The sequence below is a fragment of the Lactuca saligna genome, chromosome 8, assembly GCF_052625555.1.
Source record: "Lactuca saligna cultivar CGN05327 chromosome 8, ASM5262555v1, whole genome shotgun sequence".
Classification (NCBI taxonomy): Eukaryota; Viridiplantae; Streptophyta; class Magnoliopsida; order Asterales; family Asteraceae; genus Lactuca; species Lactuca saligna.
This window is the reverse complement of record NC_136424.1, coordinates 287,145,855-287,169,563: the sequence shown is the minus strand read 5'-3', so window position 1 is coordinate 287,169,563 and position 23,709 is coordinate 287,145,855. Positions and strand designations below refer to the sequence as shown.

Below are 23,709 nucleotides of genomic sequence, written 5' to 3'. Positions count from 1 at the left end.
CTGATGTTACCAACGCATTCCGTACGAGCCGGTGTCCTGAGGAGGACAAGGTCAGACTCGCTTCCTGTCTTCTAAAGGACATAGCGAGGGATTGGTGGGAAGAGATTGGTCATGCTTTGGGTGATGATGCCGCGTTGGACGCGATGACATGGGGTGATTTTTCAGCCAGGTTCAGGGCAGACTTTTCGCCAATTATTGAGGTGCAGCAGTTGGCACGGGAGTTTCAGGATTTAACGCAGACCACTGAGACTGTGGCGGAGATCACCGCCAAGTTCAGGGAGAGGGCTCTTCTTGTACCGCAGTATGTCGCAGATGAGGAGATGAAGGAGGCCCGATATCACGAGATGTTGAGGGCTGACATCAGGGAGGTCGTGAGCAGGTCCGGCTGTAAGACACTGGAAGATATGATTTCTCAGGCCAGGGAGAGGGAAATTGATTTGGAAAAGATCCGGAAGAGGAAGCCGGATGAGGTTCAGGTAGCCGCGAGTTCGGGCAAAAGGCCCACGGGATCGGATTCGAGATCGAGGGATTATCAGGACCACGGCCGATACGGGAAGTGTGGCAGGGCACACGGGGGCGCTTGCAGGAGTGGTAGCGGTGGTGAGTCGGGTTGTATCAAGTGCGGTCGTACTTGAAATTTTAGCAGGGATTGTACTGCTACCACCACTCAGGGATCAGACTTGATATGTTTTCACTACAATAAGTGGGGCCACAAGAAGGCCCAGTGCCCCAGTTTGTTTTCAGCAGGACGGGTGATGGCACCTGCCCCTGCAACCTTAAGGATCACAGACGGCCGTCAGGGCCGTGCAGAGGCGCCTGCGGTAGGAGGCAAGGCTTTTCAGATGACTACCTTGGAGACACGAGCACCGCCGAACGTTGCAGGTATGCGACTTCCGTTTTCAGCTCTTTTATTTGTGCATGATTATATTGTTATGGTTCTGCATCATTATCAGTATGAGTATTTTATTTTTGAGCGGTTTGATTGCGATCGAGTTATATGCCATCTGCATACCTTGGATATTTGGATAGTAGTTAGGGGATGGGTTCTATTGGAGAAGGTTACTTAGGGTGCAGTAACTGTAGCATGCCTTGGAGGGACTCGGTATGTCTCGCTAGTTCGGAGTCGTATAAGTTTTAGAAATGGACTGGTTAGATCCCTAGCTATGGTAAGCTTAGGATTCCTCAGCAGGTTGATTATGGAATGGTAGCGAGGATTGGGATTTCTTTTCGAGCATTAAGCAGCAAGGGTTAAGCAGGATCGAAGTGGGGAGAATCCTCTGAGTATACAAGGGTAAGAGCACGCAAATCCAAAATGAGTACGCGATTTCTGAGAAGGAAAAGAGGTAGTTCAGCGTTTGATGGATTGAGTAGTTCAGGGTTGGGAGTTTGAGAAACTCCCCATCAGTCCGTGCGTGTAATGGTGATGGTGAGTACGTGGTTTGGAATTTAGGTTAAAGGATCGCCTGTAGGACTCGTGTGAGTCGGAATGAAGATCTTGAGGTCAGATAGAATGGGATGCTTTTGTGTTAGTAGACAGTGGCAGAAGCAGCATGTTGAGCATGGAAGAGCGCCGGGAGAGACTCAGCTTTCTTCAGTAGAAATCAGTGGTGGAAAGTGATGTAAGACTACGGGGCAACCGTAGCATTCACTAGCAGTTAGTGGTGGAAAGTGATGTAAGACTACGGGGCAGCCGTAGCATTCACTAGCAGTTAGTGGTGGAAAGTGATGTAAGACTACAGGGAAGCCGTAGCATTCACTAGCAGTTAGTGGTGGAAAGTGATGTAAGACTACGGGACAGCCGTAGCATTCACTAGCAGTCAGTGGTGGGAAGTGTTGTCAGACTACGGGGCAACCGTAGCATTCACTAGCAGACGGCGATAGAAGGTGATGTAAGACTACGGGTAAGCCGTAGCATTCCATAGTAGCTTCGTTGGCGGAGTTGGGGTGAGGCCCTTATCTCCTAGCATTCAGATAGAGATCAGAAAGGGGTAATGGATGAGAATGGTAAGGAGTTTGCTTGTATAGCCTTGAGAGGTGAGACCTTGGGAGAGGCCGCTCTAGGATATAGTTGGGTGAGACCCGCGGGCGAGGCCCGTATGAGAATAGCAGTATAGGTGAGACCTGAGAGTAGGGTTGCTCAGTAGTATGGTTGGGTGAGACCCGTGGGCGACGTCCGTAAGTTTTAGCAGCACAGGTGGGACCTGGTAGGGATCTTAGTGTCTGGTTAGGGGATCGGGGATCCCTGGAAATTGTAGTGTCTGCATGGTAGAATAGATTGAGCAGTTATAGGTGGTTGAAGTTTCTTCGAAAGTCGCTGGGAGCAACTAGTAGTTGTGTTGGGTCAGCGATCGGTAGGAGCCGGTAATCCAGATATTGATAGGTTGGTAGGGACCAGGGTGGTCTCAGTTCATCCGGAAGCCAGATAAGGAATAGTAGAATTTCCAGTCAGTAGCAGTGCGAGCGTATGGTGGAATTCAGTTAGTTGATCGTGGGGTGCTCGACACCAAATGATAGTAGAAAGAATACCCAGTGGATACTGGCGATAATGACCCGTACTGGGAGTAGCGAGAGTAATAGATTTGGTGAAGACAGTGTTTTCATAGTGGCAGAGGAAATAAATGGTTATGGAGCATTGCCTTAGAAAGGCAAGAAAATCATGCAAGGAAAGAAGGGGTGAACCCTTATGGGTTCAATCGCAGTACTCGGAGAGTACAAGAAGGATTGTCGGTTGAGTAAATTGGGTTTCCAAAATGTTCAGAGTCAGGGTTGACCCGAGACTATTATCCGCAAGGATTGATGTTAGTCTGAATGACGGAACGAAAGGCCAGAGAAGGTAGGCAGCTGGTGTTAGAATAATTGGTATGGTATTGGAGGCAGATCGCAGGCGGTGGATCATAGCAAACTTCGAGGACGAAGTTTAGTTTAAGTGGGGGAGAGTTGTAACACCCAAAGTATGAAGGCAAAGAAAGGAAAGAAAATCCTAATTTTAAAGGGTGACTCGGCGAGTCCAAGGAGGAACTCGGCGAGTCCGAGCGGGATCCGGGTCGAGGAGTAAGTGACCGACTCGGCGAGTCGGACAAGGGGACTCGGCGAGTCTGGTCTATGCGAGGAAAACCCTAAATTCGGGACTTGGAGCATATTTAAACGTCTCATTCTCTCCCCTAGGGTTCCTTTACTGCCTCTTTCAGTCAGAACATCGAACCCTAAGCCCCATTGTTGCTCATTCAAGCTTCCAAGCCATTTTTAGGGTGATTTGAAGGAAGAAGAAGAAGGGGAATCACTGAAGCTTCAAGGATTGGCCTTAGATCTAAAGATTTGGGGGAAATTTCTGAGTTATTGAAGGTATTAAGTCGTTCTCTCCTTTAGATCTAGTATGGTTGTGAGTTTTGGGGGTTTTCTAGCCATGATTAGCTACCCCTTTTGAGTTAGAAGCCAGATCTGAAGTTGCTACTTCGGATCTAAGCATATTATGATCTTGAGAAGCATAAAGTATCAAACCTTGAGTTGATTATGGAGCCTCTTTGCCTTAAACCCTAGTTTATGGTGTATTTTGCCTAGATCTCCTTCTTTACATGTAAAGTTTGCAAATTTACGTGAGGAATAGGCTTGGGAAGGGTAGATCTACAGTTTGGAGTCCATGCATGACTAAAAAGTCCTCTACATGTAAGGAGATCTGAATGGACTCGGTAAGTAGCATGAAGAGCAGGAGCAACTCGACGAGTGGGATGAACAGCTCGTCGAGACAGATGAAGATTGCCTTGTACTCGGCGAGTCTGTTCTTGGACTCGGCGAGTCAGGTCGCGAAACCCCAAACCCTTCAAGTTGAGAATCGAATCAGTGAATTGAGTGGAGACTCGGTGAGTTAGACAGGTTAGGACTCAGAAATCGGTAGACTCGGCAAGTCATGGACTGACTCGGTGAGTCGAGACACGAAAGGAAGGACTCTGAATATATGAACTCGGCGAGTCAGTAGGTTGACTCGGCGAGTAGGGTTGACCTGGGAGGTTAACCTTGGCCAGGACTTTGACTTTAACCAGAGTTGACTTGGTTGTCTCTCGGGGGTCAGTTAGACTTAGTGTTGCTGGTATTGGTAGTTTGGGGAGCAAGGGGAACAAGAGTTCAGAGAGTTTCCGGGCAGCAGCTAGTGAGATCATCAGCAAGTTCAGCCAGTGCGGGTTTCCCTTTGTGTGAATGGGTCAAACGCCACAATGTCGGCCCATGTAGTTGTGAGTAGAAGGCTCGGGGGTTAGCCCTAGGCACAGTATGCTAGTATGATATTTAGGACGAGGTCCATTAATAGCAGGCGGGTGCCCAAGGATTTGTTTATATGGTAGTTTATACTTGTGGTCTGTGTGATACATGTATGTGCATGGTAGGGAGGTGAGTGTGGGCGAGGTCCCGTATCTCACCAATAGCAGAGTGTGGATGTGGTTCCACATCTCATTAGTAGCAGAACAGGGGCGAGGCCCGAGTTAGGGAAGGAGTGAGAGTGGGCTGGGCCCGTATCTCACTACCAGTAGGAGCGTGTACGGGGCTCCATGACTCATTAGTAGCAGGACAAGGGCGAGGCCCAGGATAGGCGAGGCCTTAGGACAGGATCAGTCGTACGAGTTTAGCTTATGTGTTGTGATATGTTTAGGTGTTATTATTTGTTGGCGGGTGGGGCCCTATGACAGGTGAGGCCTAAGTGAAACAGATCTGTATCCGAGCGGGGCTCGAAGCCAGGCGGGGCCTGGAGCGTCGGGGCCGTTATAGCGGGCGAGGCCCGAGGATGGCGGACGTGGCCCAATATGTGCAGTATGTGGTTATACATGGTATGTGGTAGGGTGGGGAACTCACTAAGCTTCGTGCTTACGGTTTTCAATTTTGGTTTCAGGTACTTCCAGTAGCGAAGGGAAGAGCTTGGGTGATCGCATAGCACACACCATAGATTAGACAGCCTGGGAATGTTTACTCTGATAACGAACATGTGTTTTGAAAATTAATACTCTGATTATGTTTTGGAATGATGACTTTGCTTAAAGTAATGTTTTATTAAAAGGAAATTTTTGGTCTTAAATTTTGGGTCGTTACAATATGATTTTGAATTTGTCGCAAACCTTGTTTTTGACAAATTCACATGGATAGAAACACATACACCATTAAAATCTAAGTGTCATAAGATTCCCTCCTTCATGAAAATGACTGTGAGGAAATGCTTTCACTGAAAAGAGATTTTGAGAAGATAGTGATTGTGAAAATTGGATTATCGAATTCGATTATGGTTACGGTATCCCTTTCCATGATTTGAATTGTGAGATTTGGCAATTAGTCTAAATTGTCTTAAACACACATATGAGCTATCTAAAAGAAGAGTTTATAAGTTCAAGAAGCCTTGATAAAGGATTATCATAACATTAAGTATTAGAAATATGAACTTGAGAAATTCAATAGGTATTGTTTTTCTGAAAGTTAGGTTGTTTCTGAATACATGTCAAAACTAGTGGGAGCATAAGTGTTATGTTTATAATAATCATCATGATAATGGGAGCATAAATGTTATGATTGTATGATTATTAAGGCACGTATTGCAAGTTAGCAATATTAATTATAGAAAACTAGAGTCATACTTTGCAAAGTTATAAGGGTTGAATAGTTGTTTTGCTATAATTAAGGGAGAGAATATTATGCTTCATTTCAAATCTAAAGGCTTAGGTTGTGGAATGTTAATATATTTTTGGGTCAAATATACATAGATGTGTTCTTAAATTTCGATTATAATTACGGCATTCCTCTTCATAGTTCGAATTATGAGAACCTAGCACATAAAATATTATGGCAGAAGATTGATAAAATATTACTTCTTCACGTAAGACATTATGCATCGTGTCCCATACGCTTCGGGTATAGGATCGATTGCAAATGCTATAATATTTGACCATTCTAAAATTTTCCAAATGTCTAGCGCATTTAGAGGGAAAAAGAACAAGAATCAGTTTTGACTAAGATAATTAAACAACTATCAAAGGACAATCCAAAGTTTGCCGAGAATTGGTCGCTTGTGAGTAGTTGGAAGTATAGTATTGGATGGACCATATCGACATTATTATGAATAGAAAAGATTCTATTAAGAATGAGTTGTCATATGGAAAATATGGAAATGTTTCCATATTGGGAGTTAGATATTGAGAATCTATGTCTAGATTAGAAACTTTTATGCAAAAGGATGTTCAAAGGAATGTACTTTGAGTGAGAGGCATCACGTCTATGGAATTGTATTATAACAATAATAGAGAACTTTGTAATTTCATTGGGAATAGTCATTGTGACCTTAGTGTAGTGACATTACAAAAGGATCATTGCATAAAATGTTAGAATCTAACATATTCTATAAGTGGCAAGAATTTGATATTTTTACACTTGTAGAAAGGATTGGGAGTTGTGAAATGAGTATGATTGGTAATGTGTTCATTTGATCCATTTCACAAAGTAAGAACCATAGGTAAACATTGTGTGCATGCTAAGATCATGGGACAAGTGTAATAATTCAAGTAAGAAGTTGATTACCCGAAACGACAAATAATAAGTAATCGATATGGTGATAAATAAAAGGTGTTTTATTTATACTCAAAGGTTTGAGGCCATATGGGATTAGTATTATTCTTGTGTTTCACCTTGCATGTTTTGACTTCCTGAATAATTTAATTGGTTAAGAATAGTCAAATTATTTAAACGGGTCACAGTCGTTCATATGTTGGAAGTAGGTATGAATGAAGACTGTCGTGAATTAGTGTGTGGATTGTCTAAAGAGCATTAGACATAAGCAAATGGTTGCTGCAACGTTCATGAGTGCTTATGAATATGATTTGAGCATTGGATTAAACCCACGCTCACTTGGATCGCTTCATGGATTTTATCACGAGTGATTGGTGAGACGATAACATCTTATATTCTTGAAACCGAGATGTGTGAGTTGTATCTTGCAAGTCAGTTGCACATTGATAATATGTAAACGCACTAGTAACTTGGTGTTATAAAACATATTGTTGTGTGTGATTTGGTGAGTAAGTGCAAGCGAGCATTGAGTCAAAGTTTATCCGTTCCTTTTATCCAAAGTAGGATAAAAGCGATATCTTTGGGCCTCTCGATGATTTAGTGATGGCACTAAGCGCTTGGCCAAGCCGGGACTAAATTGATGTGTTCAATTGTAGTCTGTTGTCAGTCATCATAAATCAGAAGTCGGGAAATAGTATAGAGAGAATGATTAGAATTCATGTCTTATATCTATACGATATCTAGAATGGAGGAATATATGATCCCTTATCTAAAGGACACGCGTATCTGATAAGATCAAAGTTGACAGTGGCTTTGGAAATTTATGATTGCAGATCAGGATCTAAAGTCATATGCGGAATAGTTATTAGACTTATCCAAGTGAGAGACTGTTGGATTAGTGTCTAAGTCCATAACTATTTTGGTATGTACTTGACCCGATGGTGCATGGTCATTTTGGGTTGCCTTCACCAAAGCAACTTGATAGGATGAATTATGGAGAGAAACGATTAATTATGATTTATTAATATATTATGAGAATAATATATTAAAGGAAAAATCATATTGATTAATTAATATTAGTCAAGAATTAACAAGAATTAAGTTTGTGGCTAAAAGACATTAATTAAACTTAAGGGACTAAAACTGTCAATTGTATGATAGTTAAATATTGAGCTAATGGACTCTATATTAAAGGGGTGCACGAATTCTATGGGGAAACCCATTAGAAATCGTCCTAGTCCTTTAAGGAAGGAGTCCATGGGTTGCTTAGGGCCTAAGCATCCAAATTAGGGTTTCCTTGTTAGATAACCCTAATAGCCTCACTATTTAAAGAACCCTTAAGCCCCAAAAACGTGGTGAACTTGTTCTCTAGGGTTTCCACACGTTTTGGGCAACCTCCTTCTCTTCTCTTATTCATCCTCTTGCTCTTGGTGTTTGTGAACCATTAGAGGAGTGACATTTGTGACTCTAAGCTTTCTAAAGTCAATACAAGAAGGAATTGTGATTGTTATTGCTACATAACAATCAAGGTAACATCTTAAACCCATTCTTATATATAATATTGATTATCATATGCTAGATCTAGGGTTTATAGTCTTGGATGAATAACATTTACTAAACCTAGATCCAAGCATTAGGGTTTGTATGAGCACATAGGATGTTCTTATGGCCAAAACCCATCAATTCCCAGATCTACACCTCCTTCTTTGATCCACCACCTTTCTTGCTTCTTCTTTGCTTGGAAAATGGTCCTATAACACCAAGATGCTCACTAATGGCCACCAAAGCTCCAAGAACACTTAAGGGAGGATTAAGGTTTAGTGGTAGCTGTCTTAGGATGAGAGGGAGGCTGATATCCAGGGCATTATATTTTTTATATAGTGACATACCCTAAAAATTAGGGTTTAGTGAGTCTGAGCGTACGCTGGGCATACCTACACGTACATTGGGCGTACGCTTCTCCGCACCCGCGTTCACTTCCGCTTCTACGCTGGGCGTAACCCAACTTACGTTGGGCGTACCCAGCTACTTCACAGACATGCATTCCATGCATGCATAAGACCACCTTGTCATAATTCCTTATTAAGGACTATTATTGGCAACATTTCCAAAGTATCGCCACGTCTTCATTATGAGTCCGTTTTCGACGAACTTTATATCCATGAAAAGGTGGTGAGAAGACCTACGCTTCTAGTAACACAACCCCGACCCGAAACTTTCTCAAATAACCTCAATGCCTATAAAAGACCAAAATGCCCCTAGCCTTGGCCTCTGAAATCCATAACGAACACTTTTTAGAACATGACGTTACAAAAAGTGCATTTCCTTGATTTTGACTTAGGTTTAGGTCATGGGACTTCACCATCTACAACATACATGTTGTTTTTGGGTGAAATCCTACCACCATCATCATCAAAACTGTGAGTAGGTGTAAGTGTTCATGATTTTACAATAGAACGGAGTAGAAGAAGAAGAAAGTGTAAGAAAAATAACAAAACTTGAAGGAAAAGTGAAGTAGAAATCGATTTTACCTTCAAGAACACCACAAGATGATGAATATTTCGAGTTTGAGGTGTGTTTTTGGACATATTGTCTAGAAAAATTCATGGGTATAGAGAAAGGATGAGAGAAAATGTGTGGTGGATTGTGAAAGAGAAACAAGAGAGAGATGAGAGAAGATGGAGTGTAAGAGAGGTGAAGAATGATTATGAGTCTTGAAAAGGAATGAGGAAGAGTGTTTTGGGAGAGGGGAGGCCAAAATTTTGGGGGTATAATGTCCTCCTTCTCTTTTATTTTTATAAAAATTTCAATTATTTTATAAAAATATTAAACTTTTTATAAAATATACACCCTAACCTACTTTTTATTCATGAAACCTTGATTTTTGACTTATAAATTAAGGGTAAATGTTAATGACTTAAAATTTTATTTTCCTTGATTATATTTCCCTGAATTTAATTATTTTAAGTTAATATTATAAGCTTCATAACTATTTTTATAGAATTCTTGATGTTAAACTTTATAAAATTTAGGTTTTAGGGCTTTTAGGGTTTTGAGATTTAATAAATCTTTGGATATCAAAATTAATAGTATCTTTTAGACTTCAATTTATCTTATGGTATTGTAACTCTTTTATAGTTATAAATAATTTTTGTAACTTATTTTATCGTTTTTTTGGCATTCTATGTAGTGGTTTCTAGATTCAAGTGAAATTGAGGAATCAAGTATACTAGTCCTAGATTTCAACTTTAACTTAAGTTCCAATGAGACTCGGACCTAATTTCTACTACCAGGTCAAATTCATGATGTGTGTATATGATTCATGAGAAGGTGTTCGAGTCAAAGAGTGACCCGAATATGGATATTCACTACAGTTAAGTAGTTGTAGAATTCACATATCAATGTGAAATTTAAGTGTACTATCCATTGATTCTAATTGTTTACAAGTTTCTAGTAGGTTATAACTTAGTTTATAGTTACTAAATCTAATATGTGTCGTGCCTACATGTATAACTAAATTTATCAAATCTAGAACTGACTCGAATTTTCACAGTTGTCACATCATGCATGTCCTCCATACATTCTAGGTCACAATGAATATATTATACCAAAATTCTCATGCATGAATCCAATAATCAACCAACTACTATATTTGAACATTATCATACTCAACGGACCCTTAGAATGCATAAAGTTTCCAACTTTATGTATTCATTCCATTCAAACTTGCTTAAACATGAATGACATGGGACAACAACTTAGATCTAACTACTTTAAGTAATAAAGTTTCAGCCTTTGCCACTTACAATGACCATCAAGAATATAAGATGATGATGATGATGTTTCCTTGCGAGCTCCACTAATAGAACACTTTCTCCCCCTTCTTCTCTTCTTCCTCAAGCCAATAAATGCTCCAAAAGGCCAAAAATCATCAAAATAGTTTAGGTTAGGTTTTTTCTAAGGTAAAAGGGTGTTGGAGGCTAATAATAAACCCTAAAATCAACTTACAGCGGCTTAAATACAAAGAAAACCCTAAAAGAGCATGGGACTGGGTTGCAGCAGGTCTCACATTGTGACACCTTATGTCTCACGTCGTGAGGATGGTTCCAAAACGCACCTCTTGTGTTTTGCTTGTCACGTCGTGATCACCTTATGGTCACATCGTGACACTCGATTCTCTCCAAAAGTCAAGATGTTGACTCATAAAAACTCTAAATCGATCCAGTCTGAAAAAACGGGTGTTACACTTAAAGTTCTTAACTTTTAGGGGTTCTCATTTGATCTTTAACATATATATAGAAAAATAAAAAAATAAGGTTAAGGCAACGTCTGATCCGGTTCCACTAAAAGACCAATTTTTAAAACATTAGTAAATGGGGAATATGATGGATATATTGGAGGGAACGTAGCAAGAGAAGAAGAAAACTATTATCCGAAGCAAATACCAATAGGAGGTAGGAGAGTCTCCTAGTATGTAACTTCTAAATGATGTCTCTTGATAGCAATTCCAAAGATACCAGGTAGACTTCGATGTAAGACAAAAATAGATGTTTCTGCTGGTATGGATGTCATCAAACTTCTATAGACTTCAATGTGAGACAAAATAGATGTTTATGCTGGTATGGATGCCATCAGACTTCTATAGTGAACACCATCTCAATATTTTTGTTTACATGTTGATGTGGATGCCAACAAGGTTATATAGTGAACACCACCTTAATATTTTGTTTATGAGTTACAACTCACAACCCCCTCCCATTTCAAATGGAGATTTGTTATCTAATAATGTAATATATTCTAATAAATGTAGTTTTTTTTTTTTTTTTTTTTTTTTTTTTTTTTTTTTTTTTTTTTTGCCAATTGTCACACTCTCATTCAATTTGCCAAATATCATTTTATGGTTATTTTGACTTAAACTTTTTTTTCCACATGTAATTTTATAAGTTTTTCTATTTTTTTAATTTCACATAATATTTAATATAATAATTGCAATAAATATATTAATAAATATATATATCAATTTCATTAATTAACTTACCTTTTAATTTCAAAATTTTCAAAATTAAAATTCATTAGTTTCTTTTATTTATTTATTTAAATTTAAAAGATAAAAAACATGTTCATTATAATAATTCATTATTTTTTATTTTTTATAAATTCAAAGCTTTATATATATATATATATATATATATATATATATATATATATATATATATATATATATATATATATAGAGAGAGAGAGAGAGAGAGAGAGAGGTGAGTTCAATTGAGAAAATAAAAATTGAGAATGTCGGAATCATTCTCAGTCACTCATTTTATCTAAGCATAAAAAGACACGGTGGCAAACTTGTAAATATGATAACAACCTTCAATCTCAAATACGTATCTGTAGAGAATTAGATTACAGTTCAAACCCATTCATCATTCATCATCCAAAGTACTTCTCCAACTGTCAACAATCATCTAGATTTCTTCAATTAAACCATCATCAACATCATCCAATGCTAATCAATCATCGATCTTCGTCAATAATCAACATGATTCAATAGTTAACAACAAAAATTTGTTTTTGGTTCTTTTAATTCAACCTTCAATTGTGCTTGAGTACGATTAGATCTTCAACATCTATGATTAATTATACTCCCAACGTTATTAGATCAACATCATCGATAATCAACCAAAAATCCGCTTCATATCATTCATTCAACATCGATTATCAAATAAAACTTCAAAATTGAGGTTAGAAAAAGATCAAATCATTTTTTTTTTTGAAAAATTTCATATAATTCTCTATCAATCGACTCTTTTGTAAGATTTAAATAGTCAAAATATCATGTTTTTAACATTTAAAAAAAAAAAAGTTAAATTGTATGCACTCCAAATGTTTGATGAAATGCATAAACTAAATTACCACGTTATATTCATATATGAATATGTTTTCTCAGTATATGATTATTAAAACAATAAAAACAAATATGCTAGTCTGTATGTTATTCATATGTAAATAACATATAAAAATTATATATATTTGTGAAAATACCTTGTAATATTCATATGTGAATATACTGTGTAATATTCATAAGTGAATATATCATCTAATATTCACAAATTAATATACTATGTAATATTCACATGTGATATACAATGTAATACTATGTAATATTCAGATATGAAAATATCATTCCTAATAAATAAAAATAATTTTGACACATGTCATTCTTTCATTAACTTGGACACATGTCATTTTTTGGTATTTTTGAATAATTGTTTTTTCCCTTTATCATTTTCTCATTTTTTTATAATTTTTTTTAATTAACACATCATATTTACACCTCAAATAATAATTGTCTTAATTGAAAATAACCAATAAATTACAATATTAGTATTGATATAGTATTAATATGTTTCATTTTAAATTCAAATATTAAATTTTAAATTTCAAATCTAAAATTTCAAATTTAAATACAATTTTATTTAAACTTTCATATTTAAGTTTATTGTTTTATCAAACCCGTATAACATACGGGTCTTACACCTAGTTATCTAATATTCATAAATGAATATACCATCTAATATTCACAAGTGAATTACTATGTAATATTCATAATGAATGCATCGTCTAATATTTAAATATGAATATACTATGTTTATTATATGCTATATTCATATATGAATGATACTTAAATTGTAAAAAAAAAAATTAATCATAGTTTTTATTCATAACTGAATAACGAATGTACTGTAGTAAAAACCTGATTCATTTTTATTCAATTATGAATAACGATAGCTGAAAATATAAGAAAAATAAATTTTTTATTTTATCTTAAAACTATATCAATATGGATGTCTATTTGTAGAGAATAAAAAATCATGAATTTTGGTATATTTAAAATCATTTTTCGATAAAAATAGTTTCTTAAAGATTAAAAAAAAACGAAAAAAATTATGTTTTTGTATATATATTAAGGTAATGATTAGCATAGTTTAAGGAAACATGTTTTGTTGGAAAACACATGTCTATTCCTTTCCCATTTCTGCTGGTATAACGGAATCTTTTGCGGCAAAAATAAATGAGTGGCTGAGAATGATTCCCTCATTCTCAACTTTTTTTTTCTCAATTGAACCATCATATATATATATATATATATATATATATATATATATATATATATATATATATATATATATATATAAAAGTGAATATACCCTTAAGGTATATAAGGTTAGGTACCCAAACTCACCATAATACGTCATTTTGTTTGATATAATCATTATAATGTTCTTAAACTTCAACCCCTAACTTGATGTACTTCTAGGATTTTCGAAATTTCACTATTATTTTTCTCTTACATCACATATTTATGCAGAACACCTACTAGGCTATATATATTATAGTTAAAAATAAAAATTATATAAAAGGAAGATAAATGTAAAATTTGTAAAAATCTTAGAATTAAATCAAGTTAAAAGTTGAATTAGAAGAACATTGGACAATTACAATGTGTATGTATCATACAAAACGATGTAATATTGTGAGTTTGGGTACCTAAGCTTATATACCCTTAAGGGTGTATTCACTTTTCCATATATATATATATATATATATATATATATATATATATATATATATATATATATATATATATATATATATATATATATATATATATATATATATATATATATATAGTTCCAGGTTCATTTGAGACCATTCTAATTTTGTGAGACCGTGAGACCAAATCTAAAAGTAATTTTAAAATGCAAAATAAATGGAAAAAAAATTTAATATTATTTTCGGAACTTGAATTAACTAAAAAAACATAAAAAAAAATTAAAAAAATCCTATTTTTTTTGAAAAATACGTGAAATATTCTAATAGAATATTACATTGACATATTCTAAAAAATAATTTTAAAATGCAAAATAAATGGAAAAATCTAAAAATTCTTTTTTTTTAAATATTATTTTCGGAACTTGAATTAACTAAAAAAAATAATAATAATAAAAAAAATTCAACAAAAATCCCAGTGTTTTTGAAAAATACGTGAAATATTCTAATAGAATATTACACTGTACATATTCTAAAAAAATAATTTTAAAATGCAAAATAAATGGAAAAATCTAAAAATTCTTTTTATAAATATTATTTTCAGAACTTGAATTAACTAAAAAAAATAAAAAAAATCCCGTTTTTTTTTTTTTTTTAAATACATGAAATATTTTAATAGAATATTACACTGTACATATTCTAAAAAATAGTTTTAAAATGCAAAATAAATGGAAAAATCTAAAAATTCTTTTTTTAAATATTATTTTCGGAACTTGAATTAACTAAAAAAAATAAAAATAAAATAAAAAAATGCATCTCACGGTCTCACAAAATATAGGTGATCTCAAATGAAACTATATATATATATATATATATATATATATATATATATATATATATATATATATATATATGATGCCACAACTACTAATATGTATAAAAATATTAACACATAAATAAATTTAATTTAAAATATAATTAATAAATCGTAAAACCTTTCGCTGAAAAACACTAGCCACCGTTGGGTTGCCCCTTTTTATCATAGGTTTCTACAGTAGAAATCCCTATACGACCGTCTTTGCCTTTGAATAAACACTAATTGATCGATACGACGCCTCCGCGTTGTTGAAATCGTTGTCTGGATATGGCATCGTTGAAAGACCTCGGCAAGCTCGTGAATGGATTTTCCCTGGTCGCCAAGGAGGCCATGAGACGGGGTATCGATAAGCCAGACTTGCAATCCCTAATCCGGCGAGCCATCTTATCAGCCACCGACATATCCGGTCTCACTAAAGGCGAGGTTCGCAATTTCGTGATCACCGGTAACAAACCCATTGGTGATACGGACGGTATCAAACAAGACAGCAGCGTTGTCTATTTTGGGGAGGAGGTAGCTTCTTCGTCCGATAATGCACTGTCGCCTACTACTTCTGACCCAAACACCCCCAAAGAAGCGCAGAGACATTTCCCTTCTCCTACCCCTACCCCTACCCTTATATATGACAATGGAAATGTCCACGCGGATGCTCGTATAAACCATCCAAAAAATGCAAAGTGGGAAGGTGATGTCGAATCGGGGTCCCTTCAGACTATGATCATTACTCCTCCTCCGGCTACTTTGGATAACAATGCTGCTGCAATTGGAGTTGGAGAAGGAAAGGCTGTTCCTTTGACCAATTCCCCGCCGCCTAAAGCACCATCACTAATAAATAAACAGAGGCGGCGCAAGGAGAGGAGGGTTCCTTCCACCCCGTTCTCGAGAGCGCTTGGGTGAGTTACTTTATCTCTTGCTACTAGGCACTAGCTATTTTTTTCCAATATCATCACAGCGAACATAGACATTAGCACAATTTGGATTGCGCTGTTCTATTGCTTAGTATTTCCTCTCATATCCATGGAATGCTCTACTATATAACCTGTCAGTTTTTTTTAATGAACTTCTGGTTTTACAACAAATGGTTTACAACAATTTGTGCTTTAAAGTATTGTATTGTACAACTCTATAATGCATAAATTGTTGTGCACGGCAAAAAAAATTTGTGTACAAATCACTTCCCCTTCTTTTTGAGCCTTTAAGTAACCGCTCTACCTTTATTACACTGAATATAGATCAAGAGTTTTTCTACTTATTTGTACGCCTCCTTTTAATGTTTTGTACCTTTTTAATGACATGCTGTATATGTTTTGGAATCGGGGGGATTGGGAACAAGATGCAACTTACAAGTCCAGTCTGATATGCATTGCATTGCATGCTAATATTTATTACTTTTTTAGCAAACTGCTGCCTTGATTGCTAACTTAAGTTGTTAAGGTTTGCTGGACTAGGAGCTGGGCTTGCCTGGGGAACTGTACAGGAATCTGCTAAGAGACTCGTCTTTGGTACAACTAAATCAGAAAACAAGCAGTCTGCCCTTTCGCCTTTTTTATCCGAAAAAAATGCAGAACGGCTGGCCCTGGCTCTATGTAGGATGCGTGGGGCAGCACTCAAACTAGGACAGATGCTGAGCATCCAAGATGAATCCCTTGTTCCTGCTCCCGTAATTTCTTCTTCTTTGATTGCCCTAGAAAGAATGCATTATTTATTATTTTTGCATTAAATTTGATTAAATGTTTATGCTAAATGTTAAAACCATAACTACTTGGTAAGTTTAAAGCTTATGTATTCGTATTCATGTATCTCATCAAAGGAGCAAAGGATATATCTATATATATATTAGGATGTCATTAAAAAAGACTAACATGAACTTCCTTAAGTAAGAAGTAAGGCTTGAAAACACTATTCATCAGACTTTAGAAAGTGGAGGGTGCATTAGGAAGACCAAAAGGCAAGAAATTTTTATTCTGTCCATAATGATTTTAAAGGCTGCTGCTTTACGAATATCTTTAGATTCCATTAGTAAGATAAACATGCATTACACTGATGAATCAGAAACCTTATAACCTGAATGAGAAAACCTAAAAAACTTGAGTCTTGCATGAAAACCCAAAAGCGGTGGGCATGAGAACCCAACAAATCGACGACCATGCAGACTGATGTTGATGAATGACATCCCAAAATTAAATGCGTACGAAACTGAGTCATTAACCCAAGATAACTAGCTGATTGAAGAACCGTTGACTACTCCACCCAAAATTAAGTATTATATGACTATACACACACATTGTATATCTGTTAGACACAAAATTTTTATGTAAATTAGATGTAATTTGTGTGTGTATATGTATTTTAATATGTACAAACTGGACTGGTAGTATTTTTTAACTAGGTGTAATTCTTGTTCCCAGAACATGCAAATCTTATTTGTGGTTGGTTTATGGTTCTGAATCTTTGATGTATTATTTATTCCTTGTAGATCTTGGCTGCTTTGGATATTGTGCGTCAGGGTGCTGATATTATGCCAAGAAGTCAGCTTAATCAAGTTTTGGAATCTGAATTAGGCCCCAATTGGTCCTCCAAGTTGAAAAGCTTTGATTATGAACCTCTTGCTGCTGCAAGCATAGGCCAGGTCAGTGGGAGTCAAAGTCGATTCATTTGCTTAGACTGCATTTGGTTGTGGAAATTTGTTTTCATTTTTCTAGAAAAATGTTTTCAGAAAACAGACTTGAATTTTCGTTTTTAGTTTTCAATGAAAATGTGTTTGGTTGAAACCGGTGGAGTTTTCGTTTTCTGTTTTAGAATTTTAGAAAACTTTGGAAATAATTTACATACAGTTTGGAAAACAGATTATTTGAAAATTGAATCAACCAAACACATTTACATGGAAAACTGGAAAATTTTCCACAACTGAACGCACTCTTGATGTTTTGGTTTTCCTTTTAGTTGTTGATTTTGCTGCTTGTTCTATTGGGGTCCTTAATCAACTTTCAGACCTGAGAGTCCCTTCATTGCTACGTAGCTAAGATATTGTTGTTTATAAGTTTGCTCTTATCTGTGTTATGAGATCTTAACTTGTATGGTATGGGTGACTTTAGTTGTGTATCAGTGGACATATGTTTTGTGCAATAACTGAATTGTGGGGAAGATGGGTTAAATTCTGAAGAGAAATTTTATAAAAAGAAGTTTAGGAGATTCTACTTTCAAAAGTCAATGAAACTTGTGATTGGTCTCTAATGGCAAAAATAATGGGGGAAGAAAACAAGTGGGGCTGCTCGATTGTTGGTCAAAAAGGCCTGAATTATATTGATTGTCTTATCATTGAAGGCTATATTTTGGATATGTGATGAGGGGCATTTAGACATGGTTTTAAGAAGGGTTTGGCTCAAAACCTCATGTTTGAGATATCAAGGAGTGTCGGCTCATCTTCAAGGGTTAGTTTGGAAGGAGTGAGTGAGTCATCATCTTAGGGATTGGCTCAGTTGGTGGCCAAATGGAATTTTCTGGGCTAAGTTTTGGTATGCTTCCAACTTCAGGGGGTCCATGAAGCTTACATATGGCCCAAAAACCACTAATGGAGATTCATTGTGTACCAAGAGGGATTTCTCTTCCCCTATCAAGATGCATCTGATCCTTCTTACTTCATTGCTTACAAAACCCATGACTTCTCTCTTTTTGCTATCAGAACAGGAATTCAGTGCTTCGGATCCCCATTGCTATACCTGTTATCCATCATTACTCACTGAAAAAAAAAAAAAAAAACAGTTGAATGGTGGTTAATGAAGAATTGAAACAGAACAAACAACAATGGATGATTGATTAGAGAAAACTGGAATTGATATTGAGGATTGAATGAATGAAACAAAATAGAGAATACAATCTCCTGATAGGATGAATCCCTCTCTCAAAGAGCCAATCTCATTCTAGAGACTAACTCAAATCTAACAATATTTCTGCCTCAGTAACAATGCAATCCTACCCTCTATTTAGTAGCAAACCTTTACCAAACTCTCTTAGGAATTACCCTTTTACCCCTTTAGGTATTTAACTATCTAATTCCTATCACCATCTAACTCTCAGCCGTCACCAAACCAAAGCATGCAAGACCATTAATGATTCATGTATATATATAGAATATCGACAAATGATACCTCTGATACAACAATCGATGAGGCCCCAACTTCCCATACATAATTTTTGGATCTTGATATTCCTATAGCTTTTCGGAAATGTTAGCGTTCATGTACTTACTTACCTTGTTGCTTCATATGACAAGCTCTCTACATCTTCCCATTTATTGGTTGCAACATTAGACTCGATATCGATCACGAAAACTGTTTGTGAGGCTTTAGCCCATTCTGGCGTGCTGGTTATGATTGACGAAATGTATATCAAGAGTTTGGTCGAGTTACCTCTTAATAAAAAAGGCAAGGTTTACTATAAAAGTTAATCCATATTTGTTTAAAGGAAATTCTAGTTGCCAAAAGTTATGCTCAGAGCGGAGGATTATTCCGAGACATTTTCTCTTATAGCTAAATTATCCTATGTGCAGTGCACCTATTCATTTCTCTAGCCACTCAGCACTTCATCAACTTGATGTTAAGAATGCATTTCTTCATGGTGAGTTACATGACATGGAGCAACCACCTAGGTTTGTTGCTCAAGTCTGCATACTAAGAAAATCTTTATATGACTTAAAACATTCTCCTTAAGCTTGGTTTGGGCGATTTAGTATTGTGGTGGCTAAGTTTGGATTATGAAAAAACGCATATGATCATCATGTTTTCCTTACTTCATCCACTTTTTTGGTTGTATATGTTGATTACTGGGAGTGATGAGACTTGGATTGAGAATTTGGAAGAGTTTCTTGGATCTTAATTTAAACAAACAAACAAAAAAAAAGGGCTAGGCCCTTTGAAGTACTACTTTTAAGGGATTGAGAGGTCTCTTGCACTCGTAAAGGAATTTGTTTGTCTCGATATTTTGAATGACTGATATGATTGAGACAAAACCATATGCTTGTAAATGTGAAGTTGAAATCAGAAGATGGAGATAGGCTTGAGAATATAGAGAAGAATTGGGAAAACTAAATTATTTGACTATTACATTGCTTTCCCGGTGAGTGCTGTAAGTCGGTTTATGTCATCTCCAAGGACTTGTTGTCATTGGGACATGGTTATTCACATTCTGAAGTATGTTATACCAAAATCATGGTAATCACGTGATTGAAGGGTATATAGATGCCGACTATAATAGAAACAGGCTAGGCTATTATTACTGCGTGTTGGTTAGAGGAAACCTGGTTTCATGGAAAATTAAGAAACAAAATGTTTCCCGGTCAAGTGTAAAATTTGAATACAAGTATGGCACTTGTGAGCTGATATGGTTACGTAAACCTGCTAAGGTGAGATTGGGTTTTGATCACAAAATCTAAACTGATGAACCTCTTGGTGTGATAATGAGGCGACCATTCACATTGCAAATAATCCCATGAAACAACTAAACACATCGAAGAAGTCAGCTGCCAGATGTCTTCATGAAAGCGTTGCCTGAATCTCTTACCATTTTTAACAAGCTTAGCTAGGCATGGTTAACATCTATACTCCATCTTGAGGGGGAGTATTAGAATATGTATATATCTATTCATAATGTTGTTGTTCCTAGTTTCCTATTTTGGTATTTGGTTTTTAGTTTTGTACATAAATAGAGGTCTCACCTTCTTCTGAAATATAAGTTGTAGTAATATGAGTATTTCATAGTAATGAAACAATATCTTCTTGAATGCTGAAATGCTTGTCATTTAATAACACATGCATTAATTTCTTATATTTTGTTGCTAACTGCTTGAAATGAATTCTTAGGTGCACAAAGCTGTCACCAAGGATGGTTTGCAACTTGCAATGAAAATTCAATATCCTGGTGTCGCAGATAGCATTGAGAGTGACATTGACAACGTAAAATTGCTCTTAGACTATACAAATCTGATTCCGGAGAATTTGTATCTCGATAGAGCTATGAAGGTAACTTACTTACTAATCACAAATGCTATCTCCCATACACACATAAAGATTAGAGCAGATAGCCAAAAGACTATAACCACCTCCTACACAAGTGCAAGGAGCTTTATTAGATTATGAAGACTGAAGAAGCATAATTTATGTTGCATTTGAAAACAGGTGGCGAAAGAAGAGTTATCACGTGAATGCGACTACGAGTTGGAGTCTTCAAATCAGAAAACATTCCGCAGATTACTATCAAATGTACAAGGGTTTTATGTTCCATTGGTGGTAGATGAATTATCAAGTAAAAAAGTTCTGGCTACGGAACTTGTTCATGGTAAAGTCAACTATGCTTCCTGTCCTGAGGTCTTAAGTAATTTTACACACTTCAATATTATGCTATCTCTGTTAGGAAATGAACTTGTTTTGATATTTTTCATGCTGCAGGAATTCCTATTGATAAGGTTGCAGTTCTGGATCAAGAGACTCGTAATAATGTTGGGAAAAAGTTGCTCGAGCTCACACTGATGGAGCTATTTGTCTTCCGATTCATGCAGGCATGTTTTATATTTAACTCTTTCAATTGTGTGAATTAATTCCTCCTTGTCTAATTCTTTCCATGTGAAAAAGATCCTCAACTTTAACTTGTAGCCATCTGATAAATCTTTTGAAATTCTTATGCTAGTTTTCTATTTTGTCTAAGCTTCCGCATTCAACTTCTCTAAAAATACATGTTTTTTTTAAATGGCAATATACTAGCACACCTTTATGTAGAACTGATTATTTGGACAGCTCCCCCCCCTTGAGTTTTTTTGATGTATCTTATGCAGACTGATCCCAACTGGAGCAATTTTTTGTACGATGAGGCTACACAATCAATAAATCTCATAGACTTTGGAGCAGCTCGAAATTACCCCAAGCGTTTTGTTGATGATTACTTGAGGATGGTAGGTTTTCTTTGTTTCTGTAATTCTCATTCTGATAAGGGATTCAAACAGAAGTTGATAAAAAATAAGAGTAATTTACAAGAATGGTCCCTACCAAACTTGTGTAAAATGACGTGTTATGTTACTTTTTTTAAAAAGTAATATTAAAAAAAAAAAGATATAAGATGATATCTTATTAGGTGTGTGTGGTGAATTGTTACTTGTTAGGTGGTTGCGTGTGCAAATAGTGACCGGGAAGGGGTAGTGGAGATGTCGGAGAGGCTTGGTTTTCTGACAGGGAAGGAATCAGAGATAATGTTGGAGGCTCATGTTCAGGCAGCTTTTGTTGTAGGGTTGCCGTTTGCAGCAAATCATCCTGGGGGTTATGATTTCCGTGCTAACAACATAACTCAAAGCCTTTCAAACATTGGTGGGACCATGTTGAGACACAGATTGACACCACCACCTGATGAGGTCTATAGTCTACATCGCAAGCTTGCTGGTGCTTTCCTTGCTTGCATAAAGATTGGTGCTGTTGTACCTTGCCGCGACCTTTTGCTTCAAGTTTACCAAACTTATCAGTTTGATGATTAGAGAGCTTCTTTCTTGCCTGCCCCCTTTAACAACTACATATGAATATCACATACATGGCTAACCGGCTTAATAATCCTGATGCTACAACCCAACCATTTAAGATTCCATCTCACCAAATTGTCGCATTCTCTGCGTATTCTGGTTTTGTAACATTTTGACAAAATTGCCAAAGCTGTAGAGGTAGTAGGTTAAGTAATCATATGATTTTCTTATGTTTGTTTGTTATTTTCTTATATAGTAAATATGTACGCGCACTCCCAATTCAATAAATTAGTGGCACGTTATGTGATTTGATACTCTAGGTGGTCGCTTATACATGTATAAATACTACTGCGTGTCTGAGTTTGTTCATTCCTTTTATACTGGGTGGGCTCAAGTTCTTTCGACCTACCACATATATATATATATATATATATATATATATATATATATATATATATATATATATATATATATATATATATATCATGGCAATGATTTCATTGCTATCATCTCATCCTAAAAGTAGGGGTGGCAATAAGTTGGGTTGGGTCGGATTGATCTTTGAAAATCTCTATTCAATTTAATAATTTAATAGGTTGAGAATTCCCAACCCAATTTAACCCATTTTTTTAGTAAATGGGTTGAATAATCGTTTTTTCAACCCATCCTATTTATTAGGTATGTTAAACCAGGGTTGATATGTTTAAAATTTCACAAAACTACCCTTAAAAATCAAATAATCCATCCAATAAAATTATATACAATTTAAAAGTTTAATAATTGTTCAAGTTTACAAATTATACAACAATAATTTTATAGGTCTATAACACAAATACAAATAAGTGTTTACAACCATAAAACATTATAAATGCTTAATTTCTAATTTAAATTCTATACAACTCGATATCACTTTTACTAACCCATGGTATTTTATAAATAAAAAATAATTAAAATATAATGATCAACTATAATAATACCAAATAAATATAAATTAAAAAATATTTAAAAATTTCAAACAGATTGGTTGGTTGTAAACATGTTAGGAATTCAACCCTAACACAACTCGTTTAATTGAATGAGTTAATCCATTTAAGTAAATGAGTTTAAAATTTCAACCCAAACTGTTATTTATTAGGTTAGGTTCGGGTTGGGTTGGGATTGCCACCTTATTGTAACATCCCAAAATTCAAGACAAAAATTTCATTCTTAATTTATTAATTATAAAACCATTTGTTTGAAAACATCCATA

The 23,709-nt window shown here is 35.7% G+C and overlaps 1 protein-coding gene across 1 annotated transcript; it reads left to right on the top strand.

The window, feature by feature from the left end:
- Nucleotides 1–15,113: 15,113 nt before the first annotated feature.
- Nucleotides 15,114–22,829, top strand: ABC1 (ABC transporter 1). The gene is made up of 8 exons (XM_078967954.1): nt 15,114–15,855; nt 16,397–16,622; nt 17,439–17,591; nt 20,821–20,979; nt 21,136–21,295; nt 21,406–21,515; nt 21,789–21,905; nt 22,113–22,829. The coding sequence occupies exons 1-8, from the start codon at nt 15,230–15,232 to the stop codon at nt 22,476–22,478; spliced, it is 1,917 nt and encodes a 638-aa protein (XP_078824080.1). The 5' UTR covers nt 15,114–15,229; the 3' UTR covers nt 22,479–22,829.
- Nucleotides 22,830–23,709: the final 880 nt, after the last annotated feature.

Excerpts from the sequence above, each read along its gene's own strand:
- ABC1 (XM_078967954.1), top strand. The coding sequence starts at position 15,230 with ATGGCATCGTTGAAAGACCTCGGCAAGCTCGTGAATGGATTTTCCCTG. Across the intron at positions 16,623-17,438 it reads AATCCCTTGTTCCTGCTCCC|ATCTTGGCTGCTTTGGATAT; the intron begins GTAATTTCTTCT and ends TATTCCTTGTAG. Across the intron at positions 21,296-21,405 it reads GGCTACGGAACTTGTTCATG|GAATTCCTATTGATAAGGTT; the intron begins GTAAAGTCAACT and ends TTCATGCTGCAG.